General features: G+C 37.5%; 1 protein-coding gene across 4 annotated transcripts in view; it reads right to left on the reverse strand.

Moving 5' to 3' along the window:
• The window catches only part of LOC150085748 (uncharacterized), a 639,529-nt gene that overhangs the window by 66,936 nt on the left and 545,178 nt on the right, over nucleotides 1-27,415 (reverse strand). For all 4 annotated transcript variants that reach the window (XM_090374215.1, XM_090374216.1, XM_090374214.1 and 1 more), the window contains one exon: nucleotides 8,313-8,456. In XM_090374215.1, coding sequence (XP_090230341.1) covers nucleotides 8,313-8,456 — 144 coding nt within the window. The remainder of the gene's footprint in view (nucleotides 1-8,312; nucleotides 8,457-27,415) is intronic.

Here is a 27,415-nt window from a genome sequence, read left to right on the forward strand (position 1 = left end):
CCTCCTTGAGTAAATCCCACTTCAACACACTGTGATCACTGCCACCTAGTGGTTCCTGTATCTGCACATTCTTAATGCATGAAGAATCACTACTAATAATCAGATCAAGAGTATTGCTCCCTCTTGTTGCCTCACGAACATGCTGATGTAGAAAACAATCATCCAATAAATCCACAAAAGCCTTGCTAGTGTGTGAGTGACCAGCCCCCAAATTCCAGTAAATATCTGGGAAATTAAAATCCCCCATTATAAGACTCTCTGATTTACTGGCCCACTCTATTTCCCCGTAGAGTTTCTTATTATACTCATCAGAGTCATTAGGCCCATAGCATACTCCTACTCTCAATTTTGATTTACCTATGCTTATGTCACACCAAACTGACTCGACACTGCCCTGTCCATCGATGTCGACTGGCTTCACTTCCTTGGACTTTATGTGTTTCTTAATTAATAGCATAACCCCTCCTCCCCTCCTGTCCTGTCTATCCTTTCTATACACATTGTATTCCCCAGATTCCAGTTCCGCATTACTTATATCTGTGTGACACCACGTCTCTGATATCCCAACAATATCTGCCTTTGATGTTTTGAGCAATACCTCAAATTCATCAAATTTATTTACCAAACTCCTAGCATTGGTGTACACGCAGGTATACATGCACCTGTTTCTATTCTTAGCTACCCTAACTAGTAGTAGTAGTAGTAGTAGTGGGATGTCATGCAAGAAAGCAAATGTATGAGCTAATGCAGCATCAGCCATAAAAAAAAAAAAAAAAAAAAAAAAAAAAAAATCACACCATTGCCTCCAAATGCCTGTCCAGTTCCTCCTTAAATTTATTCAACCTATCAACTTCGACAACGACAGATGGAAGTTTGTTCCAGCAATTAACCGCCCGCTGGCTAAAGGCAAATTTCTGCACATCTATTCTACACCTGTCTTTTCTTAATTTGAATTTATGCCCCCTTAGGTTCGTAATCTGAACAAGTGGAAGGATCCCATCAGAATTCAGCGTGCTCAACCCATTCAAGTCCTTATATACCTCAATCAGATCACCGCGCAGGTGCCTAGTCTCCAGCCACTGCAATTTGCAGAACTTAAGCCTCTCTTGGTAAGAGGATCCCTTCATTCCCCTCACCAATCTTGTTGCCCTTCTCTGTACATGCTCAAGTAAATCTACATCCTTCCTAAAATGAGGCCTACAGACCTGTACGCAGTACTAAAGGCGTGGCCTGACCATTGCCTTATACAGAGGGATAATCACCTCCTTTTCCCTGCTAGCAAAATTCCTATATATCATTGCCAAAACCCCATGACCTGCCCTGGCAGCCTGTCTGCATTGCTCAGAAAACTTCATATGTGACTGCACAATTACTCCCAGGTCTTTTTCATTTTCTACCACCTTAAGTGTAGTACCACACAGTTGGTACGTTTCTCTGGGGTTACTTCTACCCACATGCAGTACTTTGCATTTGTCAAGGTTAAACTTGAGTTGCCACTTCTTAGCCCATCTGCCCAAATTATCTAGATCCTGTTGCAGTAGCACACTGCCATTACTGTCATTAACAACCCTGCCAACCTTTGTATCATCTGCAAACTTCGACATTAAGCCTGATATACCTTCATCAATATCATTGATAAATATACAAAACAACAGTGGACCTAACACCGAACCCTGTGGGACTCCACAATAACATTAGTCAACGAAGAGCAGCACCCTTTGATTACCACCCTCTGTCTTCTCCCACTTAACCATCCTTTTATCCATTGTAGCAACTTACCCTTAATACCATTCTGCTCCAATTTGTACAATAGTCTTCCATGCGCAACAGTGTCAAAAGCTTTCCTGAAATCCAAATATATGATATCAAAATTATTTTTTGCATTCAGTTCCTTTGTAACCACATCATAATATCCTATCAAATTTGTCAGACAAGACTTCCCCTTAACAAATCCATGCTGTGTCTGAATTATTGCTGCAGTCTTGTCTAGATGATCCTGCAATGCATCTTTAACCAGTGACTCCATTATTTTACCCGGAACAGAAGTTAAACTAACTGGTCTGTAATTACTCGTGTCACCCTTTGATCCCCCTTTGTGAATTGGGGATACATTTGCACATCTCCAGTACGTGGGAACCTCCCCTGAGTCCAAGGACGCTCTCATAATTATGGCTAAGGATTTGCTTAGTTGCTTTGCCGCCTCCTTTAATATAACTGGATAGATCCCATCCACTCAGGTGCTTTTCTTATGTTTAACTTCAAAATTTCTCCTCCACTTTGCTTTCAGTTATTCCAAAATCATTAAGTATCCTGCTACAATTTGATAAACTTCTGCCATTTTCAAACCTTAATAATTCCTCATGTGTGAATGTAGATGCAAAATACTCATTTAGTTTGTTTGCTATCTGAGCAGGATCATCAACAGTGGAACCACGGATGTCAAGTGGACCAATCAGATTCATCCCCTCCCTTTTAGAGTTTTTATAAGTAAAGAAATCCTTGCTGTTTTTCTTTGCATCTTTTGCCAAGGATTTCTCGGAAATGAATGGATGCAATTTGTTAAGAAACATTTTGATGAAATGGCAGAGGAGTACCAATTTGAAAATGCAGAACTTGCACTATAAAGTTAACATTTTTTTGTCATGTGACTGACTTAGTGATTATACAACTGCACAAAAGGTTTCAAGGACTAAATAATTTTCTGACTGGTTTGCATTTCTTACTCCAAGTCAATTAATCCAAATGGATGAAAATTTCATTATAAAAAAAGCAGAGAAGGTGTATAAGGCATTTTGAAGTGACTTTTCAGAATCATTTTCAATGGAATTACTACTTTGCTTAAAGTCACTAAAAAGTGAAATTGCAAAAATTAAATGTCTTCGCGAATTTGCAGAACTAGTCATGAGGTTTTCTGAGCAGTGCAGACAACCTGCAAGAGTAGCTCATGGTGTCTTGCCAATGATATACAGGAATTTTTCTAGCAGGGATAAGGAGGTGATTATATCCTTGTATAAGGCAATGGTCACACCATACCTTGAGTACTGTATACAGGTCTGGAGGCCTCATTTTAAGAAGGATGTAGAGCTGTTGGAACAAGAACAGGAAGGGTAACAAGATTAGTGAATGGAACAAAGGGTTGCTCTTAAGACGAAAGGCTTAAATTTTGCAAATTACAGTGTTGGAGACAAGGCACCTGCGAGGTGATCTGATTGAGGTCTATAAAGCCTTGAATGGCTTGAGCATGCTCAATGTTGAGGAATTTTTCCACTTCCTCAGAATAATCGCCTGAGAGGGCATAAATTCAAATTGAAGAAAGACAGTTGTAGGATAGTTGAGCGAAAGTTTGCCTTTAGCCAGTGGGTGGTTGATTGGTGGAACAAACTTCCATCTGTCATAGAAGTTGATAGCTTAAACAGATTCAAGGCAGAACTAGACAAACATTTGGAGGGAGCGGATGGGTGAAATGAGAAGAGTGAGTGTGTGTGTGTGTGTGTGTTTTGCTGATGCTATATAAACTTGCCTTCTTGCATCATGCGCCCTTGCTAACGCTAAATGCTATTGATGAAGGTATATCAGGCTAATGTATAAGTTTGCAGATGATACAAAGGTTGGAAGGGTGTTAATGACAGTATGCTTCTGCAACAGGATCTAGTAAAGTTAGGCAGATGGGCTGAGAAGTGGCAACTGAAGTTTAACATTGACAAATGTAAAATGCTGCATATGGGAAGCAGTAACCCCAGAGTAATGTATCAGCTGTGTGGTACTACACGATAGTGGTAAAGAATGAAAAGGACCTGGGGGTAATTGTGCAGTCAGATATGAAGTTCTCTGAGCAATGCAGATGGGCTGCCAGAGCAGGTTATGGAGTTTTGTCAATGATATATAGGAATTTTGCTAGTAGAGACAAGAAGGTGATTATCCCCTTGTATAAGGCAATGGTTGGGCCACACCTTGAGTACTGTATACAGATCTGCAGGCCTCATTTTAGGAAGGATGTACAGTTGCTAGAACGAGTACAGAGCAGGGCAACAAGATTGGTGAGAGAAACAAGGGGGTGTGCTTATCAAGAAAGGCTTCAATTCTGCAAGTTGCAGCATCTGGAGACTAGGCACCTGCGAGGTGATTGAGGTGTATAAGACCTTGAATGGTTTGAGCAGGCTCAATTTTCCTCAATCTGAATCTATGTCCCCCTCAAGTTCTAAGTCTGAGGAAGCAGAAGTATCTGCTTGCTCAGACTAAGAACTTGAGGGGGGGGGACATAGATTCAAACTGAGGAAAGAGAGTTATAAAATAGAGGTGCAGAAGTTTGCCTTTATTCAATGGGTAGTTGATTGCTGGAACAGACTTCCAGCTGTTGTTGTGGAAGTTGATAGCTTAAATAAATTTAAAGCCGAACCAGACAAACATTTGGAGTGACCGGATGGATTTAAAAAATTTTTTTTTTTTATTTTGGCTGATGCTGTATAAGCTTGCTTTCTTGCATCATATGCCACAACTAATGCTAATGCTAAAATACTAAGATATGAGTGCTAGTTTTTCGGAAGTGTGCTCCTTATTGATATTATTTTTGACAATTCCAGTTACTGTTTCAACTGCGGAACACTCTTTCTTGAAATTAAAATTAATTTAGAATTATCTAAGAAACACCATGGGACAACATCATCTATCAGCACCAGCGCTGCTTAGAATAGAGTGCAAAAAAGCTAAAAGAATGGACATTTATAAATTAATTAATAATTTTGCCAATGCCGAATCTATACGAAAGCCATTCTAAATTACAGAATTTATTTTCCATTTTTATATTTACAGAATTTAATATTATTTTTTTTTATATTGTATCGATAAAGATTTTAAATACGCGTTTACCGTTATATTGTTAATTTTTTATTTTTACCAAAACAAATATTTTCAGGGGGGACCCACACTAAACTTTGCATTGGGACCCACTTTTTCTAGTTATGCCACTATATTCACGATAGGAGGGAGTATATGATGAGAGTTTTGTCGATCAATTCGGCCCTGGAAAGATTGTGCAAGGCTCAAGGGGTAGAATTTTTTTCAGCCTGGACTGTACTTGTTAACAGGAGAGATTGCTTATACAGGGATGGGATACACTTAAATAGAAAGGGTGCAAGAATATTTGCTGATGCTATCGAGGCAGTGTTAGGTGGGTTGGAAAACTGCTAGCTTGGGAGAGACAAAGACGAATAGATTAACAGTAGCCATCGGCAGAGGTGAAAGAGATTCTTGCACTGCTTCTATTGGAATGAGCAGAAGCCTGAAAAACAAGATGCAGGATATTTCAGAGACTGCTGGGAGACACTGCGGTACAAGTAAACACATGGGTTGTGTTAGGGTAGCTAAGAATAGAAATAGGTGCATGTATAGTTGCGTGTACACCTATGCTAGGACTTTAGTAAATAAATTTGATGAATTTGAGGTATTGCTCAAAACATCAAAGGCAGATATTGTTGGGATATCAGAGACGTGCTGTCACACAGATATAAGGAATGCAGAACTGGAATTTGGGGAGTAAAACATCTACAGAAAGGATAGACTGGATAGGAAGGGAGGAGGGGTTATGCTATTAGTTAAGAAATACATAAAATCCAAGGAAGTGAAGCCAGTGGACATTGCTGGACAGTGCAGTGTCGAGTCAGTTTGGTGTGACATAAGCATTGGGAGATCAAAATTGAAAGTAGGAGTGTGCTATAGGCCTAATGACTCTGATGAGTATAATAAGAAACTGTACAGGGATATAGAGTGGGCCAGTAAATCAGAGTCTTATAATGGGAGATTTTAATTTCCCAGATATTGACTGGAATTTGGGGGCTGGTCACTCACACACTATCAAGGCTTTTGTGGATTTATTGGATGATTATTTTCTACATCAGCATGTTCGGGAGGCAATTAGAGGGAGGAATACTCTTTATTTGATTATCAGCAGTGATTCTTCATGCATTATGAATCTGCAGATAAATGAACCACTAGGTGGCAGTGATCACAGTGTGCTGAAGTGGGATTTACTCAAAGAGGTAACTACCATTATTAGGGGTAAAGGGAAGGGTTATTGCTTTCGTAAAGGCGACTACGATGGACTGAGACAGTATTTAAATTCTATACAGTGGGACCAACTGATGATGTTACCAACAGCAAATGCAAAATGGGAAGCATTGAAAGAACTTATCTTGGAAGCTACTAGGCTTTACATACCAACCAAGAAATACTGTTCAAGGTTTAGGCCTAAATGGATGTCAGATGAAGTAATGAGGCATATGGCAGAGAAGAAACATGCATGGGATACATACAAATTAACACATGACACAAAAGCCTAGGATAGATACAAGTTGATCTGTAACCAAGTTACAAAGGAGGTTAGGCAGGCGAAGGCAGATTACGAGAAATCTGGCAAGGGCTGCAAAGAAAAACAGCAAAGAGTTCTTTACGTATGTAAACTCTAGAAGGAAGGGGATGAATCAGAGTGGTCCACTTGTTATCGATGGGTCAACTGTTGATGATCCTGCTCAGGTAGCTAACAAACTAAATGAATATCTTGCATCTACATTCACACATGAGGAGTTATTTAACGAGGGGAAAGCCAGAGGTGTATTCAACTCTAGCAGTAAGCTAGAGAATCTTGTAATAACTGAGAGTAAAGTGGAGGAGAAATTGTTGAAGATAAACACAAGAAAGGCACCCGAGGTGGATGGGATCTATCCAGTTATATTAAAGGAGGCAGCAGAGGAAGTAAGCAAACCCTTAGCCATAATTATGAGAGCTTCCTTGGACTCAGGGGAGGTACCCACAGACTGGAGATGTGCAAATGTGACCCCCAATTCACAAAGGAGGATCAAAGGCTGACACAAGTAATTATAGACCTGTGAGTTTAACTTCTGTTCCAGGAAAATTAATGGAGGCACTAGTTAAAGAAGCACTGCAGGATCATTTAGACAAGACTTCAGTTATAGCTCGGACACAGAATGGTTTTGTTAAGGGGATGTCTTGCCTGACCAATTTGATTGGATACTATGATGCAGTCACAAAGGAACTGGATGCAGGGAATAACTTTGATATTATATACTTGGATCTTAGAAAGGCTTTTGATACTGTTGCACATGGAAGACTGCTGCACAAATTGGAGCAGTGTGACAATGGAGGCAAATTGCTGCTGTGGATAAAGGGGTGGCTGAGGGGGAGAAGACAGAGAGTGGTAATCAATGGACACTGCTCGTCGTGGACTAATGTTATTAGTGGAGTCCCTCAGGGCTCAGTGTTGGGTCCATTATTGTTTTCTGTATTTATAAATGATATTGATGATGGTATATCAAGCTTAATGTCGAAGTTTGCAGACGATACAAAGGTAGGCAGGGTTGTCAAGGACACTACTGACACTATGCTGCTGCAGCAGGATCTGGAAAGGTTGAGCAGATGGGCTGAGAGGTGGCAAATGAAGTTTAACATTGACAAATGTAAAGTACTACACATGGGAAACAGCAACCCCAGAGCAACGTTTCAACACTGTGGTACTACACTGACAGTGGTAGAGAATGAAAGGGAGCTAGGGGTGGTTGTGCAGGCATATATGAAGTTCTCTGAGCAGTGCAGACGGGCTGCAAGAGTAGCTCATGGTGTATTGTCAATGATATATAGGAATTTTTCTAGCAGGGATAAGGAGGTGATTATTCCCTTGTATAAGGGAATTTCAAGAAGGATGTAGAGCTGCTGGAATGAATACAGAGAAGGGCAACAAGATTAGTGAATGGAACAAACGGGTGCTCTTACGAAGAAAGGCTTAAGTTTCGCAAATTACAGTGTCTGGAGACCAAGCACCAGCGAGGTGATCTGATAGAGGTGTATAAAGTCTTGAATGGTTTGAGCATGCTCAATGCTGATGGGATTCTTCCTCTCGCTCAGAATAATCACCTGAGAGGGCATAAATTCAAATTGAGGAAAGACAGATGTAGGATAGACGTGTGGAAATTTGTCTTTAGCCAGCGGGTGTTTGGTTGGTGGAACAGACTTCCATCCATTGTCGTGGAAGTTGATAACCTAAATAAGTTTAAGGCTCAGCTGGACAGGTATTTTGAACGAACAGAGGGGTGAAGTGGAAGTGGTTTTTTTTTTTTTTTTTTGGCTGATGCTGCATAAGCTTGCTTTCTTGCATCAAATGCCTCTACTAATGCTAATGCTAATAATGCATTTGGAACATTACCAATGCAGGAACTGCTTTGGAGCATGGAAGTGCTTTTTTTACCAGTTTACTTTTGTTTCATTTTCAAATAAAAATGAAGATTACTACTATTTTGACTTACCTCATTATCTCTGAAGAATAAGTTTAGGGGTCTGTTATTTATCTCTGTTAATATCCAATTGCACATAGTATTCCCATCCACTGTAGAAGATTTTGCTGGTAATCCATACTTTGCGGCTAAGCCATTTGACTTCACTTCTTTTATCTGAATAAATTAATTCATTCTTTTAGTAGTGAAAAAAAGAAAAAGTCAACACAAATAATTCAACACTAGAGAATTATATCCAGAAGACCTATTTATTAGTAACATATCTACAGATATAATGTATTAAACATAGAAATGATTAAGTGGATTTTATAGCATAAAAAATAGAGAAAATTTTTTTATGTTGTATTTTTTTGTAGATACAACATGTGCATCATGATAACATTACACAAGAATATAATTTTTATCATTATCTATTGCTAAGTCCTGCCTTTACACTTAATTTTGGTATCTGAGAGGCTAAAATTTTTCCTGTGCCATTATTGCAACACGAGGTTTGTTGCTATGTAATACACTTGTGGAGGAGAGTATCACTTACTCTCAGTAATTAAAAGTACTGTCTGGTGATGGTACTTTTAATGAGAAAGTTTTTATGGTTGCAAAATTTGATCTTCTGAGGGTAGAAGGTGCCTTCCACATAGGTAATCAGGTTTGCTTGAGATCTAAACACTGGTTTCTGCAATCAACGTTTGCATACAGTCCACTTCTCATCTCCATCAGTCATACTTCTTTCAAATATTGCTCAAACTTGCATTGTCTGGGGAAGGAAATAAATGGAGATATATTTACAGTGGTTGTTGTCCATAAGTTTATGTGAATCTAACCACAAAACAGACTTTTTTTTTCAAGCTTACTGATGTGAGAAAAAAAATACTGGTAAATCAGTTCACCAGAATAAGTTAAAAGGGCCAATCAGTTCCCAGAATGGAACTTGGAGCAATCCATATACTCAAGACATCTCTCCAGCAGCACCATAGAAATGCGTATTGCATCAGAAGCTATGGAAGTCTTTCTGAATTCGTAATACTTGCACTGATGTACAGTATATGATTTTTATCTACAATTATTATTATTGCTTATGTAAGGGGCATATTTTGCTCAAATATGTAGCAATGAGAAAACTAAATTTGCTCATTACTGCACACAAAATGAGGATAGGGCTAATGTACAATAATGTTTTACAGCTCTCACATAACATGACTCTTCTGCCCACAAGTTTATATGAACCTAACCACAAATCAGAGACTTTTCCAAACTTACTGAAATGAACTAAAACACTGGCATATGATGTGTTGAATTTTTGGACAATTTCCTAAGCTGTAATCCTTGCATCTGCTATCAGTAATTGTCACAAGTTTCAGTACTGATCTTAATCAATCTGCTGGAATATGTTAAACAGGCCAATCATATTTCCCAGAATGGAACTTTGACAGGTCCAGATCTTCTTTGGTGAATTTCAGAACTTGCACTGAAGTATCTGATTTCATCTACAATCTTAATTTTTGCTTAAATAAGGAGCATATTTTTCTTAAATATGTAGCAACAAGCAAATCAAGGTTGCTCATTACTGTGCACAAAATGAGGCTAGATCCAAACATTGCATAAAAATACTTTATAGCTCTTACAGCACAAGGCTTTTGTCCTAAATATACTTGAGAAATTTTCTGTTATGTAATAATTGTTCTCAATGTGATTTATTGAAATAACATATATACCTTTTATATTATGCAAATCAATATGTGTACTGCAAAGTCTAAAACTGTATACTTAAGTGATTGCCATTTCTGGAATTTTGTTTTGGTTGTTTTAAACAAGAAATTGTAGTCTAGCGAAGTATTATCATATGTTATGTTTGTGGATTTGGTTCGATGAAATATTATACCTTAAAACCATAAACTCTCTAGTCTGTGCCTATCCAACTCAACAGTCATTCATCACATGTAACATGGAGGTAAGACTATTAACAGTATTACATTATTGTATATTAACAGTAGATACAGTATCTGCTCAAAACATTTTCACGGTATTATGATATTGTGAATATGTACTTTGACATGTTATGCTGCCTGACATCAAATAGCAGGTGCTAGAACCAACTGTAAAAACATTCTGCCTAATTCAAATCAGTAGAACCTCACAAATCCTGCATTCTTGGGGAAGCAGTACATGCCAGATTTTCAAAAATTAGAGCTTTATTGATGGTTATGCACATAGCCTAAGCATTCAAAGGTAATTTGTTATTTTTGTTAGATGACACAGTAGCTCTGATCCCTATAATCTCCACAGAATGACAGCTGCCATTATTAAGCAAATATGTTAATCAGTACTGGTGGACTAGTACAGTGGTTAACATACTTGCCCAAGAAATAAAGGTCACAGGTTTGAATGCTGCCTCCAGTATGGATGTTACAATTGTCCAGTATTTTTTAATATGAGGTATAAATAGTATGTATGATTTTAACAATCAAACTGCTTTAAAAACAAAATACATACTACAGTACTATACTGTGAACTAGAATTGAATGTCTTGCAAAATGAATATTTTTCATATGTTGTAAATATACAGTAACTTATGACATATGTCTAGAAAATATGTAAAACAGAGAGAAATTGGTGGAAATTATTAATGAAACAAAATGTACATATCTGGCACATGTTGTGCTTTAAGTCCAGCTAGTTATTTCCCTCCCCTCTGTCATTGTAATCAAAAAGTACCAAACTTTTGATAATTCCAGAATTTTAAATGCAAAATAAATTCTGCAATTGATTTTGGTTGTACTGAATATGTTAATGTAAGTATAATTTTTTGACTATGTATATATTAAGTGCAATAGCATCATTAATACACAGCCATTTCTGAATAAACAGAATATTTATAAGGTTGCATCGTTTTAAGTTATATCTCATATTGTGAATACCTTCACAATTGCACTTAATATATACATAGTCTAAATTTGCTTGCAGCTTGAGGCTTTAGCCCTAAATGCAGCTTAGTATAATTTTTTGTTATTCCTAGTTATATCAATTTCCTTGACTTCTGCTTTTATATGCACATATAAATTATTGTTTTCACACAAATAAAACCCTCAGAGGGAACACAGTGATTATGATCAATCACATCTAACAACACGTAGAAAATGTCTGCTTCTAATTCTGTTTGACTATTCTCTTGGAATGAAGTGCCAATGTCTCCTCAAACTATAAGGGAGGAGCCAAAGGAGTGATGGGCAATTATGGATCAGTGAGCCTTGATTTTGGTGGTTGTAAGATCATGGGGCCTATGGTTAAAGACACAATACAGGACCATCTCAACCAAATGGTATCCAAAGTGTGTCTCAATATGGTTTCATGAAGAGGAGATCTGCATTACTAGATTGGTAAATTACTATTATGAGGCTTTAAAGCAGTCAGACATGAGAAACAACTGTTACGTTATATATCTTGATTTTAGTAAGGCTTTTCATACAGTTCCTTATGCAACCTGCTCAGAGATAACAGGGAAGATGCATCAGTGAATTAGGGATTAGCTGGAGTAGCAAGCAAGCAAGTGGGGTCACTCAGGGATCAGTGCTTGGACCTCGTGTGTTTCTTATCTTCCTAAATAATAATGAGGGTATGCAGGGAAAACTTTCCAAGGTTGCAGATGACATAATGATTAGGAAGGTGGTTAAGAATTAGAACAATCAGGTGGTTAACAATCAGGTTGCACTGCTTCAAAAGGATTTTTCAGATCATACTGCAAGTATGATCTTAAAAATGGCAGCTAAAGTTTGTTACCAAATGCAAAGCATTGCACTTAGCGCAAAGAAACCTAGAAGTTTACAGATTAAGCAGAGAGGAATTAAAGGATGTACTGGAAGTACCAGGTAAGAAAGACTTTGGGATCACAACACAGAAAGATATTGCAAGTTCAACATGCAGTGTAAGCAAGAGGCATGAAAGGTGTATGTTTTCTAACTACGATTTGGTTATATTTTGCAAATAGAGAGAAAGAGGTCATTATCCCTCTATAAGATGACAGTGCCACCACACTTTGAATATTGTATCCAAGTCTGGAGGACACATCCAATGAAAGATATAGAATTTCTGCAGAAGGCCCAAAGAAGGGCAACTAGATTTGTGAAGAGTTTTATGCATTATCCCTATGAAGTTATCTAAGAAGAAGGTGTGGTCTGCAGGGCTCAGCAACTAGATACCTTGGGGGGGAGATTTGAGTTATGTATAGTTATGTACCCGAGGAGGGAGGGTTAGAAAAACAAAAAAATGGAGGAATAGTCTCTCAATGGCAAGTGAGACAAGAATAAGAGGGCACAATCTTAGGGAAGCAGTAGACTAGATTTTATGAAGTTTATCTTCAGGTGCCATGTTGTGAAATGTTGGAGAAAGGTGTCTGCTATGGTGGTAATGGCAGAGAGTTTGGTAGAATTCAAGGAAGAACTGGATAGGTACTATCTGACAATGGAAATAATGGGAGGGCCACCTCTCCTGCAAATGCAGAATAATTTTGATTCTTTGCATCATCATAAATGCTAATATTACTAATAATGTTAGTATGTGTGTGTGTGTATATATATATATATATTAATAGTTATATTAGTGATAAAAGGAAAGCAAGAAATAAAGCAAAGCAAGAAAGTTAAAAGACAATAACTAATATTTATGGGTTAATGCAGTTGCAAGCAATCATGCAATACACCCACAATGTCTATAGAATATCATTAGAAAAAGTAAATCAATCCAATAATAAGAATACCATCAAGGACTTAAGAAAACGCTTTCTTAAGTCGTTGATGGTATTCTTATTATTGGATTGATTTACTTTTTCTAATGATATTCTATAGACATTGTGGGTGTATTGCATGATTGCTTGCAACTGCATTAACCCATAAATATTAGTTATTGTCTTTTAACTTTCTTGCTTTGCTTTATTTCTTGCTTTCCTTTTATCACTAATATAACTATTAATATATACAAAAGCTTTGCTTAGGTTAAGTATACACTACCTATGATTGCTTTTTCTATTATATTATATTTCTTTTTTCTTTTTTCTTAACTGCATTGATTGATCTTTCTTAATTTTACCTTCATGGATTTATGATTGCGCATCTTGATTTTATTTTATATTTTATATTAACTTTGCTTTTATTTTATTTTATATTAACTTTGCGCTTATTATGTCACTTAAATATAATAATAATAATATACTACATCGGCAGAGTAGGATAAAAGTGACCGAGGATACTATTGTTGCCCTGGATAGTAATCCTAACCATGTTAATACATTTACACATACGCAAATATCACACACTTTACAGAGCAGTTTAGCATATAATGCTTCTGGCACTAATATCCGATCTCTTAAATTTCAACCCTGTAATAACAAATTATGTCTTACTTGCCCCTATATGCATCCAAATCATGCTACAATGAATAAGAATTCACATATATTCTGTAAAATGAATAATGTTATATATATGATCTTTTTTTTTTTTTTTCTTGTAATACCCGAGCCACAACTTATATCTTGTAATGCCTTTAAGCTGTCCTACACTCTTTATTTTTATTTCTCCGAAATTATTAGGGCAATCCGAGGACGTAGGAGAAACTATTTCTTATCTATACCACTATTTTTCGCCTTTGTGGAGTTCAGGTTCTATTTTTCCTACTCCTTTAGTTTTTCTTCTTACTATCTGCATGTTTCTCTTTGCGTTAATTTAATTTAATTATTTATTTTTACCGTATCCATCACATAGGGGGCACCACATATTATTTTGACGACTATTACATTATGTCCTAGATACGGTCAAATGTAGTATGTATTATATATTTAATCTTGTTTTAATCCTTAAATTACATTCTCTGTCGGGTCAACGATGATTAATATATGCTTACATTTATATTTTACTTATATTTCTTACCTTTGATTCTAATATTTCAAAATTTTTCTTCATTAATTATCTTCATTCGATTTATTTATATTCGATTTATGTTCGGCCTATACTGGTTTATATTTGGTTTAGATTTAAATTACTTAGCATATATTGATCATCACAGAAATAGAGAACTTCTTGTCGTTTTTTGCCTTCATTCTGGGTGGTTGGCCCCAGTTGAAGTCATCTAGATTGTCGGTAAAAAGCGATAATAATAATAATAATTTTTTTTTTTTTTTTTTGCGTTTTCTTAAGTCCTTGATGGTATTCTTATTATTGGATTGATTTACTTTTTCTAACGTGATCACATTGTGATCACGTTAGAAAAAGTAAATCAGTTAGAAAAAGTAAATCAAAGCCGGTCATTGTGATCACAAACGTGATCACAATGACCGGCACTTACTACACATCGTATAGTGAATGGTACTTTACTATGGCGATATATATATATATTGATATAGAATATCAATATATATATATATACAATGGATTCCGGTTATTTTGGCCACCATTTATCGGGGCAGCCGTTTATTTGGGGCAAATCTTAAAAACCAGAAACCAATCGAGAAAATAGCCAGGGTTTACTTCGCTTAATTGGGACAGCATGCCGTTTAATTGGGACAGGAGACTGCAGCACTGGAGATTACCCTACGATTGCCCCCCGTCGGTACCACGTGGTTCAGTCGAAATTCTGGAGGTCACAACCATAAAACAATAAAAACAATTAACAGTCACCTGTTTATTGGAATTTTCTGTTAGTGAAATCTATCATAAATGGAGAGTAAACTCGATCATACTGAATTTGCAATAATACCGACAGCTGGAATTCTGTGGATTATTATGGCGAAATGTGTTTACACTTCCATGAAATCTTGAATCATATAAAAAAATTAATTTTCAGATCTTCTCTTCATTCCTATTTCTAAAGCTTTGTAACTTGTTACTCCGTTCTCGCTTGCACATATCGTGTTACTTGCAATTTGTGTGCACTGTGTTCTTTGTTATTGATTGCTTATCTTATTACTCTTTTAAATTTTAACCCCCACCCACAAATGTCAACTAGTTCGTATGTACATATTACAGTACGTATAATTATCCCGATTATCACGTATCATTTAATCTTTTAATTGGTAAGGTAATAATGGGTAAATTTGCGCTTAATATATCTCTATTTTTATAGCCTGTGGATAATATTCCTCCCATTTTCTCTAATTAGAGTCGGTTTAATAGAATTAAAATTCAATTCACAAACGTGATCACAATGACCGGCACTTACTACACATCGTATAGTGAATGGTACTTTACTATGGCGAATTTGTCGTAATGTGTTTGATTGTACAGTGAACTAATTTTAAGGGGGGGGATACATTGTATTTTTAACTATTTACATGAAACTTCAGATAATTGGGGCAGCCGCTTAATTGGGCCAAAATGCACTAGTCCCAATGTGTCCCAAATAACCGAAATGGACTGTACATGACTGTATATTTGAAAAAAAAAAAACCCATTAGAATGGGATCTTAGAAAAAAATAACTTCAATACAGCTTATAGTCTTATTGTGAAACAACCAACAGAGTAAGTCATAAAATGCAGCAAAGACTTCTTTACTTACATAAACTCTGAAAGGAAGGGGATGAATCAGATGGGTCCACCTGACATCAGTGGTTTGACTGTAGATGATCATTCTCAGATAGCTGTCGAACTAAATGAGTATTTTGCATCTACATTCACACATGAGTTATTCAAGGAGGAAAGGGCCAGATGTTTATCAAACTCTAACAGGAGTTAAATGATTTTGTAATAACTGAGAGTAAAGTGTAAGAGAAATTGTTGAAGTTAAACATAAGAAAGGCACCTAGGGTGGATGGGATCAATCCAGTTATATTAAAGAAGGCAGCAAAGGAAGTAAGCAAACCCTCAGCCATAATTATGAGGGCGTCCTTGGACTTCGGGGAAGTCTCCATGGACTGGAGATGTGCAAATGTATCTCCAATTCACAAAGGGGGATCAAAGGGTGACGCAAGTAATTAAAGAACTGTTAGTTTACCTTCTGTTCCAGGGAAAATAATGAAGTCACTGATTAAAGAAGAATTGTAGGATCATTTAGACAAGACAACAGTAATAATTCAGAAGCAGCATGGGTTTCTCATGTGGAAGTCTTGTCTGACTAATTTAATTGTATACTTTTTTTTTTTTTTTTTTATGTAAACCCCAAACATGAGAGGTATTAGAACCTATAGTACTTAGTACTGTGCTTGGATTGGAGGTTGAGAAGACGAAAGAAGATATTTGTTGACATTGGACTTGAACTTCTGTAAACTGTAATTTTCAGGAAATACGTATGAAGGAAGGTTGTTCCAGAAAACGGCAGTTGAATGAATAAACAAGGAAGATGAAAAGTTGGTTCTGTGAGTTTGGAGTTGGACAGTAAATGGATGTTGGCTGGTGGCGGCACGTGTTCTGACTGTTTTGAAAGAGAGAGCGGGAATTATAGAAGCCAATTCAGAAGAACAGTGCCCATGGAAGTATCTGTAGAAGAGGCATGCAGCAGAAACAGTAAGTCTATGAGACAGCGAGTGGAGAGACTTTGGTAAAGATGAATCATTAATTAACCTAACTGCTCTCTTCTGAATGGAATCAAGAAGCCTGAGAGAGGTTTTGGGGGCCCTACACAAGATGCTGGAACAATATTCCATGGCAGGGCGGATTTGTGATTTATACAGAGTGAACAGCTGTTTGGAAGAAAAGTAACGCCGAGAGCTAAAGAGAATACCAAGTTTTTTAGATGCAGAGGAAGCGATATTTGTAATGTGCTTGTGCTAAGAGAGATTAGAAGTCAGGGTAATCCCCAAAAGAGATATATCATTTTGCCTAGAAATCCGAGTGTCACTAAAGATAAGCATAGGAGCAGAAGAATCCTTTTTGCAAGATATAAGACAAGACTGAGTTTTAGAAGGGGTTGAAATCAATTAAGTTGTCTTTGCCCCACTGGAGAATTACCTGAAGATCGGCATTTAAGGAATTGGTATCAGATTTTCGAGAAGTTGAAGCTGATTGAGCAGACAAGATTTCTCAACATGGAAAGTGGAATGCGATGTGCTATCATAGGCAAAACTATGGATAGGATTTCCAGTCAGTGGAAGAAGGTCATTAATATACAAGAGGAAAAGAGTGGGGGAAAGAACTGAACCTTGGGGGATACCGGCATTAGTGGAGAAGTTAGAAGACAGAGAGCCATCTACCATTACCCTCAGTGAGCGATCAGAGAGAAAATTGGTTAACCATTTACTAAAAACAGTTGGCAAACCATAAGATGGAAGCTTGTGTTTCAAGAGCAACTACTTGTGTTTCACCGAACCTTTCCATTTTTTTTTTTTTTTTTTTTTTTTTTGATTTGGTAGTTGTTGGCGCATCGGCTTCTGTGGCCATATTGCACCTCCCAAGGTTTTTGCAGTACTTTGATCCAAGCCCGAGGCGGGAATCGAACCCGCGACCTTTGGGTTGCCGGGCAGGTACTTTACCCACTCGGCTAGACCGGTCGGCACCTTTCCATTGAATTAGTCCATAAATGGGTAACATAAGCCAGAACATCACCAGTGGATCGACTGACGGAATCCATACTGGCGATCATTGATCAGACGGAAGGTTTCTAGGTAGTTTAAGAGTTGGCGGTTAATTGATTTCTCCATTACTTTAGAAAGAGTAGAAGTAATTGCAATGGGACGATAATTGGATGGGAGGAATTTGTCACCCTTTTTAAGAACTGGTTGGATATGAGCAAATTTCCAAGCAGAAGGAAAAACACCTTTGGAATAAGAAAGTGAAAAAGGGCGGCAAAGAATAGGAGTAAGTTCAGGACCACAGGTTTTGAGAACAAGTGGAGAAATACCATCGGGACCTCGAGCTTTCTTAGCAACAAGATTCGTCAAAATCCTTCTGACATCCTTTTGATGGAAGACCACAGGGGGATGGAGTGTGTTGGGAATGGTGGGAGTTGTTTTACCAAGATCATTAATACATGAGTGGGAAGAAAAATGGTCAACTTTATCCTTGGCTGAAGTGACAACAGAACCATCTGGTTTGGACAGAGGTGGGAGCAGAGCTGGGCAAAAGTTGCGGCCAATAGCTTTGGCAAGAGACCAGAATGCTCGACTACAATTAGGGCAAGAAGAAGTTTTCTAGTCTTAGCCTGTTCAAACTCTAGTTTGGATTGATTAATAACTGCTTTACAATTGTTGCGAGCTTTGGTGTACGCAGAAAATGAAACTGGAGAATTAGAAACAAGCCAATTACGATATGCAACATTCTTCTCTTGAACAGACTTAGCACATTTATTGGAAAACCAAGGTTTAGTTGAAGCGGAGTGGGGAATAAAGGATTCCATTCCTGCAAGAATAACTTCACTGACACGATCTGAGCAAACATTGACATCAGAAGTTTTGAAACAGTAATCCGACCAAGGGAAAGAAGAAAAGAAGTCTCGCAGGTCATCCCATTTTGCATTCTTGTAATGCCAAACAACACGAGATAGATTCTCCATTGGAGATGAGACCATGACCAAGTTGTGATCTGATGTGCCTAAAGGACCACTCACTTCTACCATGTACTTAGAAGGGTTGTTTGTGGGAGAAAAATCAAGCATGCTGGCTGTATGGTTAGGAATGTCCAGTATTCTTGTAGGCAAATGAACAATCTGTGCAAGGTCATTAGTAATTGCAAAAGCCTCAGCATCTCGACCAGCTGGGTTGGTGTGATTAGAAAATGGAAGCCAGCTGGAGTTGTGAACATTAAAATCACAAGGAAAATTACCTCACTGTTAGGAAAGTTGGACTGGAGAAAGTCAAGTTGCAAAGAGAGGAAGTCAAAGAGCTCCAAGTGATTAGTGGAGTTGGTAGAACGGTAGAGACAACTGATGAATTGGCACAATGAGGTAGAGAGATTTTAAGCCAGAGAAGATCAAAGAGAGGAGATTCCAAATTGTCAAGTCTCTGCAGGGAATATCAGAACGGACATATGCACAAGTACCAGCTTTGAAGCGAAAGGAATCATACAGCGAATAATTTGGGCATCTGAGATGAGCAGTAGTTGAATCAACCGATAACTGAGATTCTGTCAGAAAAAGTACATGGGGTTTGGCACACTGCAAGTGGAAATGGACATCATTGAATTTTGTTACCACTCATACTATGATGTGGTAACAAAAGAACGTAATGCAAAAAATAATTTTTATATCATATACTTGGATTTCAGGAATGCTTTTGATACTTCTGTACAAATTGGAGCAGTAGGGCATTAACGGCAAGTTGCTACAATGGATAAAAGGATAGTTGAGTGGGAGAAGACAGAGAGTGGTGATCAATGGATACTGCTCTATGTGGACTAATGTCATTAGTGATGTGTCCCTCAGAATTCAATTTTGGGCCCATTGTTATTTTGTATATTTACCAATGATATTGATGAAGGTATATCAAGCTTAATGTCAAAGTTTGCAGATGATACAAAGGTTGGCAGGGCTGTTAATAACAGTAATGACAGTATGCTGCTGCAACAGGATCTCAAAAAGTTGGGTAGATGGGCTGAGAAGTGACAACTGAAGTTTAACATTGAGAAATGCAAAGTACTCCATACTTTGCATTTGTGACATAGTAGTAACCCTAGAGAAATGTACCAACTATCTGGTGTTACACTCAGGGTAGTGGAGAAGGAAAGAGACCTGGGGGTAATTGTGCAGTCAGATATGAAGTTTTCTGAGCAGTGCAGATGGTCTGCAAGAGTAGCTCATGGTGTCTTGTCAATGATATACAGGAATTTTGCAAGCAGGGATAAGGAGGTGATTATCCCCTTCTATAAGGCAATAGTCAGGCCATACCTTTAGTACTGTGTACATGTCTGAAAGCCTTATTTTAGGAAGGATGTAGAGTTGCTAGAACAAGTACAGAGAAGGGCAACAAGACTCGTGAAAGGAACAAAGGGGTGCTATTATGAAGAAAGGCTTAAGTTCTGCAAATTACAGCTTCTGGATAGTAGGCACCTGCAAGGCAATCTGACTGAGGTGTATAAGGCCTTGAATGGATTGAGCAGGCACAATGCTGATGGGATTCGTCCTCTTGCTCAGATTACAAACCTGAGGGAGCATAGATTCAAACTGAGGAAAGATAATTGTAGGATTTATGTGCGGAAGTTTGCCTTTAGCCAACAGGTAGTTTTTTTTTTTTTTTTTGGCTGATGCTGTATAAGCTTGCTTTCTTGCATCATGTGCCTCTACTAATGCTAATAATTTAATTTCAATATTACAGGTGACCCCCGCTTAACGCTGATAATTCGTTCCATAAAAACAGAGCGCTAAGTGAATCCGTGCTAAGCGAGCACCGCATTCCCATAAGGATATTTCCTAATCAATAATAAACAGTAGTGAAAAGGTGCACAAATGTCAGTCAAAATATTTAATATTCAAATATTTGTACATATAAAATATTCTGCATTACATACGTATATAATTATGTGGTAACTACTTACGTATCAAAATTAAACTTAAAATTCCAATTAAAATCATGAATTTAATTGATCTAAATTGATTTAATTTAACTGATGAATCTAATCATGAAAAATGTGTAGATTTTGGGTTGAACTTTGGCCCTCTTCCAAATAAACTAAAAGGGATATTAATTTTAAATCCCCTGCAGTTTAATTACCACCCAACAATAAAGTCAACCGATCCTTCGCCGCTTTGAAACCTGGCATGTTTTTTTCTTCTTTTAATACGAAACTTCTTTTAGGCATTTGTTTCCACAAAAGTCCTGCTTCATCTATGTTAAAAACTTGTCGAGAAGTATAACACACAATACCCCTCTTTAATAATAAGTTCCTTTTTGAAAGTTTCGGCTCCTTCATCTGCACTTGCGGCTTCTCCTTGGATTTAAAATCTATTCAACCAGCCCTTACTAGTTTTAAATGGATCCACATTTTTTTTTTTTAGGTGAGTTTTCTTCAGATAATCATATTGGCTAATCTCTCTCTCTCTTTTTTTATAATATTTAACTTAACTGAATTCTGCATTAGAATATTATCTTCAATAAAATTAGTTCAAGTCCTTCCATTTCAATCGTAACAGCCGGCTTAGCCCTAGTTGCTTGCAGTGGAACAGCTATCTTTCCCACTGCTAAAATTAATTCTTTATTATTTTATAATTGTTCTTACAGTTAAACTTGCAAGTCCTAAATTTCTCAAGTCGCCGTAAGAAACGTTTTAATGCTGTTTTTCTATTCATTTTCAAACTATCAACTCCATCAAATGAAACGATTTCGTTAAATATGCCAAAAATGCAATCTGTAAAAGAGCGTTATAGTGATTTGTGACAGCGTTATAGTAAGATACGAGTTATAATATAAGAACAGTGTTATAGTGAATCAGCGTAAAGCGAGCCGCATCATAACGGGGGCCTGCTGTACCTGGCTGCCATTTGCCACTCATAATAGTTCAGAAATGTTTTGTCCATATCAGGGATAAAAATTACTGATCTGGTATACTCTAATTCCCTTAATGGCATTTCTTATACTATCTTACAATATTTCTTATATTATACTATTCCTTAATTGAATCAGATAACAGAACTAAAATGGAAATAAATGGATATGCATTTTGACCAAAATACAGTCTTTCTTCTTTACCTAGGAATTATAAATTAGATGAGTGCACTGAAAAGTTAGGGAATACAATAATACCTCAATATATGAAGTTTTCAATAAATAAACTTTTATTTTTAAATATTTTTTTAAAATTAGTATATAATAAAAATTATGTACTTTTAAACACTGAACATACAAAAATCTTTATTAATTTTTATCTTACTTCATTTGTTGTTCCTTGAATGTGTACATGTTCCGGGTATTTTAATTAAAGTGGCTTTTTACTACTGAAAAAAATTAACTGGTTTATACCCATCTAATGTCTTTCAAAAGAAAGTCGAGAAAAACTGCAGTAAATAAATGAAAAGCCAACAAAGGTGGATATTGCATTAGAGCAGAAGATGGAAGTTATAAGTGATTGAAGTAGTATTATTATTATTAGGGTTAACAAGGAAGCCTGAGGCTTATGCTGCACCAGCCAAAAAAATAAAATTTTCTGAATTAACCCAAGAGAGAGAGAGAAAGAAGTAGAAGGGGATCACCAATAAAAAGAAGAATGATGATATCCAGCTTAGGACCCTGGGTGTGCCAAGCCCATACTCACCAGATGTGAGCCCCTGGGGTTTTATCAGGCTGAAATTGTTAAACCATAACTGTAGATGTTATTGTTAACCTTCAACAGTTAAATGCCACAGCCAAATATAATGAGACCTTAAGAGCCATAAGATGGTGGATACAACATTGTTGGCACTAACACTTAAATAGAAGGATTGTGAAAAGATTTACTGATAATATCAAGGAAGTGTAAAGTGGATCGGGAAATTAGGGGGAGGGACCACAAACTAACAGCAGTCATAGGCAGAGGTGCAAGTGATTCTTGTACTGTTTCAACTGGAACATACTGAAGTCTGGAAAGAAAGGTGTGTTAGAGATTATAAGGCCTGCTAAAGGCCTCATGAGAAAAGAATATACATGGGCACTGATAGGGTTAATTACTGTATGCTGTATACATTAATGTACACACAAGATATACTTTTGTGTACACTAATGCTCGGACAGATTTGATGGATTTGAAGCAATGGTTAAATACTTCAACATCAAAAGAACTGGATGTTTGTGGGTGGTTCATTCACACAGAAGCAAGACTTTTCTAAATTTATTGTATGACTTTTTCTTCACCAGCATGTTAAAGAGGCAATGAGAGAAAACTCCATCCGCTTAGCATTAATAGAGGCATATGATGCAAGAAAGCAAGCTTATGCAGCATCAACCAAAAAAAAAAAAAAAAAAACACACTCTCCCATTTCACCCCTCCATTTGTTCTAAATGCCTGTCCAGCTCAGCCTTAAATTTATTTAGGCTATCAGAGAGAGAGAAGTTGCTTATGAGCAGCAACTATTTGTGTTTGTGGATTAAGAATATCCAGTGAAAGGAATCATTAATAATATACTGATGTGGGAGCTACATAAAGACATAACCAAAGCCAAATATAAAAGAAATGAATTTTGCTTTTGTAAAGAAGTTAGAGTGGTTATAGACAATTTTAAATTCTCTTTAAATTACAACTGCAATTTCTAAATGGGAAGCTGTCAGGGTAGTAATCATAAAAGCAGCTAAGCTTTTTATAGTACTAGTCATTAGTGCAAGGCGGCTGCACACTTTTGCTACATTGACTAAAAAAAAAAAAGAGAGCATTAGCATTAGTAGAGGCATTTGATGCAAGAAAGCAAGCTTATGCAGTATCAGCCAAAAAAAAAAAAACTCACTTCCACTTCACCCCTCTGTTCGTTCAAAATACCTGTCCAGCTGAGCCTTAAACTTATTCAGGCTATCAACCTCCACCACAAGGGATGGCAGTCTGTTCCACCAACCAACCACCCGCTGGCTAAAGGCAAATTTCCGCACGTCTATCCTACATCTGTCTTTCCTCAATTTGAATTTATGCTCTCTCAGGTGATTTTTCTGAGCTAGAGGAAGAATCCCATCAGCATTGAGCATGCTTAAACCATTCAAGGCTTTATACACCTCTATCAGATCACCTCGCTGGTGCCTAGTCTCCAGACACTGTAATTTGCAAAACTTAAGCCTTTCTTCATAAGAGCACCCCTTTGTTCCATTCACTAATCTTGTTGGCCTTCTCTGTACTCGTTCCAGCAGCTCTACATCCTTCTTGAAATGAGGCCTCCAGACCTGTATACAGTACTCTAGGTGTGGCCTGACCATTGCCTTATACAATGGAATAATCACCTCCTTATCCCTGCTGGAAAAATTCCTGTATATCATTGACAATACTCCATGAGCTACTCTTGCAGCCCATCTGCACTGCTCAGAGAACTTCATATCTGCCTGCACAATCACCCCCAAGTCCCTTTCATTCTCTACCACTGTCAGTGTAGTACCACAGAGTTGATACGTTGCTCTGGGGTTGCTTTTTCCCATGTGTAGTACTTTACATTTGTCAATGTTAAACTTCATTTGCCACCTCTCAGCCCATCTGCTCAACCTTTCCAGATCCTGTTGCAGCAGCATAGTGTCAGCAGTGTCCTTGACAACCCTGCCAACCTTTGTATCATCTGCAAACTTGGACATTAAGCTTGATATACCATCATCAATATCATTTATAAATACAGAAAACAATAATGGACCCAACACTGAGCCCTGAGGGACTCCACTAATAACATTAGTCCACGATTAGCAGTGTCCATTGATTACCACTCTCTGTCTTCTCCCCCTCAACCACCCCTTTATCCATAGCAGCAATTTGCCTCCAATGTCACACTGCTCCAATTTGTGTAGCAGTCTTCCATGTGCAACAGTATCAAAAGCCTTTCTAAGATCCAAGTATATAATATCAAAGTTATTCCCTGCATCCAGTTCTTTTGTGACTGCATCATAGTATCCAATCAAGTTGGTCAGGCAAGACTTCCCCTTAACAAAACCATGCTGTGTCTGAGCTATAACTGAAGTCTTGTCTAAATGATCCTGCAGTGCTTCTTTAACCAGTGCCTCCATTAATTTTCCTGGAACAGAAGTTAAGCTCACAGGTCTATAATTACTTGTGTCAGCCTTTGATCCTCCTTTGTGAATTGGGGTCACATTTGCACATTTCCAGTCTATGGGTACCTCCCCTGAGTCCAAGGAAGCTCTCATAATTATGGCTAAGGGTTTGCTTACTTCCTTTGCTGCCTCCTTTAATATAACTGGATAGATCCCATCCACCCCGAGTGCCTTTCCTGTGTTTATCTTCAACAGTTTCTCCTCCACTTTACTCCCAGTTATTTCAAGATTCTGTAGCTTACTGCTAGAGTTGAATACACCTCTGGCATTCCCCTTGCTGAATAACTCCTCATGTGTGAATGTCGATGCAAAATATTCATTTAGTTTGTTAGCTACCTGAGCAGGATGTTTATAAGTAGATAAGAAATTACAAATTATGCACTTCCCTCCTTATGCAGATAACTATCCAGTTTATCTTATAATTTTTTTTCCAACTGCAGAGTCAAATTGTTCCCGTAATCAACAACTTCTTGGCTAAAATAAAACTTACTACAATCTAGTTGAAATTTCTACAACTTACTTATGGCCTATAGTTCTGGAATTCTTTATAACAGTAAAAATTCCACATTCAATCAGTTTATTAACCCCTCTCAGGGCTTTATAAACCTTAATCAGGTCTCCTTCTAAAGTACCTGGTTGTCAAGCACTGTATCCCACATAATCGTAGCCTTTTCTCATATGGTCACCCTTTTGCTGATAGGGTGACCAAAGATGGGCAACTCACACGGTGAGTTGCCCATCTTTGGACCCTTTCAAGAAGCTCAACATCTTTTTTCTGATAAGATCTCCTTACTTGGATAGAGTATTCCAAGTATGGAAATGCAGTCTTACAACTGCCTTATACAGTGGGATTATGACTTGTCTATCTCTATAGGATATTGTACAAAAAACTGAGAGGACACCTGTTTATACTGCTGAAAGCACTTCATATTGACAAAAACTATAACTCCCAGATTCCTTTCATCCTCTACTGTTTTTAATTTAACTCTACAAAGTGTATAAGCTATTTTCGGGTTGTTATTCTCTAAGTGTAAGACCTTGCATTTTGCTGCCACTCTTTTGACCATTTTAATTTGTTGTTGTTGTTTGAAAGCTAATGGTGCAAAAGCAGCTTAGGCTATAATGCACCTAGTCTAGGTTAGAGAGTTTCATATTTCGACATGTTTCATTTTTCTTGATGTTGTTTAGAAGGAAGCCAAGATTTTATTTTATAATTATGTAGCTTTTTCGTAAATGTTATACTATTAGTTTTTATATGTTTTGGTAGTATCTGATTAACTTAAGAAAAAAGAAAATGTCATTAATATTTCAACTAAAATTGTTTTAAGCATTAGGTTGTTTTGTGCATTCATTATTGTTTGAAAGGCTCTTATACGTTCTCTGTTAAATCTTGGACAGTTCACCATGAAGTGGTGTACAGTGAGCAGAACTTGACAGTTTTGACATTGACGAGGGTCTTCACCTCTGAGTAGGTAAGAATGAGTCATATGGGTATGACTGATTGGCAATCGAGCAAGGATCACTTCTTCGTGTCTGTTGAATCGGCTGCTAGTAGTACATGGTCGAAGTGTTTGTTTAATTACATGAAGTTTGTTGTTAGTTTGATCTTGCCAGTGTTGTTGCCATTGTTTTGAACTGCTTTGGAGGATTAATGACTTGTAATCGGTATTGAGCGAAAGGCATAGTCAGAGGTAGCAGCTTCTTTTGCCGCTTTTGTCTGCTCTTTCATTTCCAGTTATTCCTGTGTGGCCTGGAATCCAGCAAAATATGATCTTGTGATTACTTTGTAACAGCTTTGATACTGAATTTTGGACCTGTTGTAAAACTGGGTGCACATTGGTTAGCATTCTGTAAGGCAATGACAGAGCTAGCAATGACGGAGGATTAATGACTTGTAATCGGTATTGAGCGAAAGGCATAGTCAGAGGTAGCAGCTTCTTTTGCCGCTTTTGTCTGCTCTTTCATTTCCAGTTATTCCTGTGTGGCCTGGAATCCAGCAAAATATGATCTTGTGATTACTTTGTAACAGCTTTGATACTGAATTTTGGACCTGTTGTAAAACTGGGTGCACATTGGTTAGCATTCTGTAAGGCAATGACAGAGCTAGTGGGTCAGTGAAAATTATGCTGTCTGCTATCTGTTTAATTTTGTTTACGGCCATTCAACAATATGAACGTCCCACTTTCATATTGTTCTCTCCTGAGAACAATATGAAAGTGTGACGTTCGTATTGTTCTTGGGAGAGTTGTTTTTCCCCAGGATTGAAAACGCAGGTCACATGCAGGTTGAATTATGATCCATGGAATGATCTGTGCAGTCATACTAGAAGTTTGTTTGTTTGTTATTTGGTTTTTAGGAGCATTAGCAACTAAGGCCATATTGCTCCGGGATATGCGGTGGTTATTCCCTGACCTTTCCGCATCCTCTGTATTTGGTGGTGACGGGCTTGAACTCTGGTCTAATCAAGAAGCGTGTGCTACGCACTGCTGCTCCTTCCCACCTGGC

This window comes from Mastigoproctus giganteus, chromosome 5 (assembly GCF_048544385.1).
Source record: "Mastigoproctus giganteus isolate SK-2022 chromosome 5, ASM4854438v1, whole genome shotgun sequence".
In the NCBI taxonomy this organism is placed as follows: domain Eukaryota; kingdom Metazoa; phylum Arthropoda; class Arachnida; order Uropygi; family Thelyphonidae; genus Mastigoproctus; species Mastigoproctus giganteus.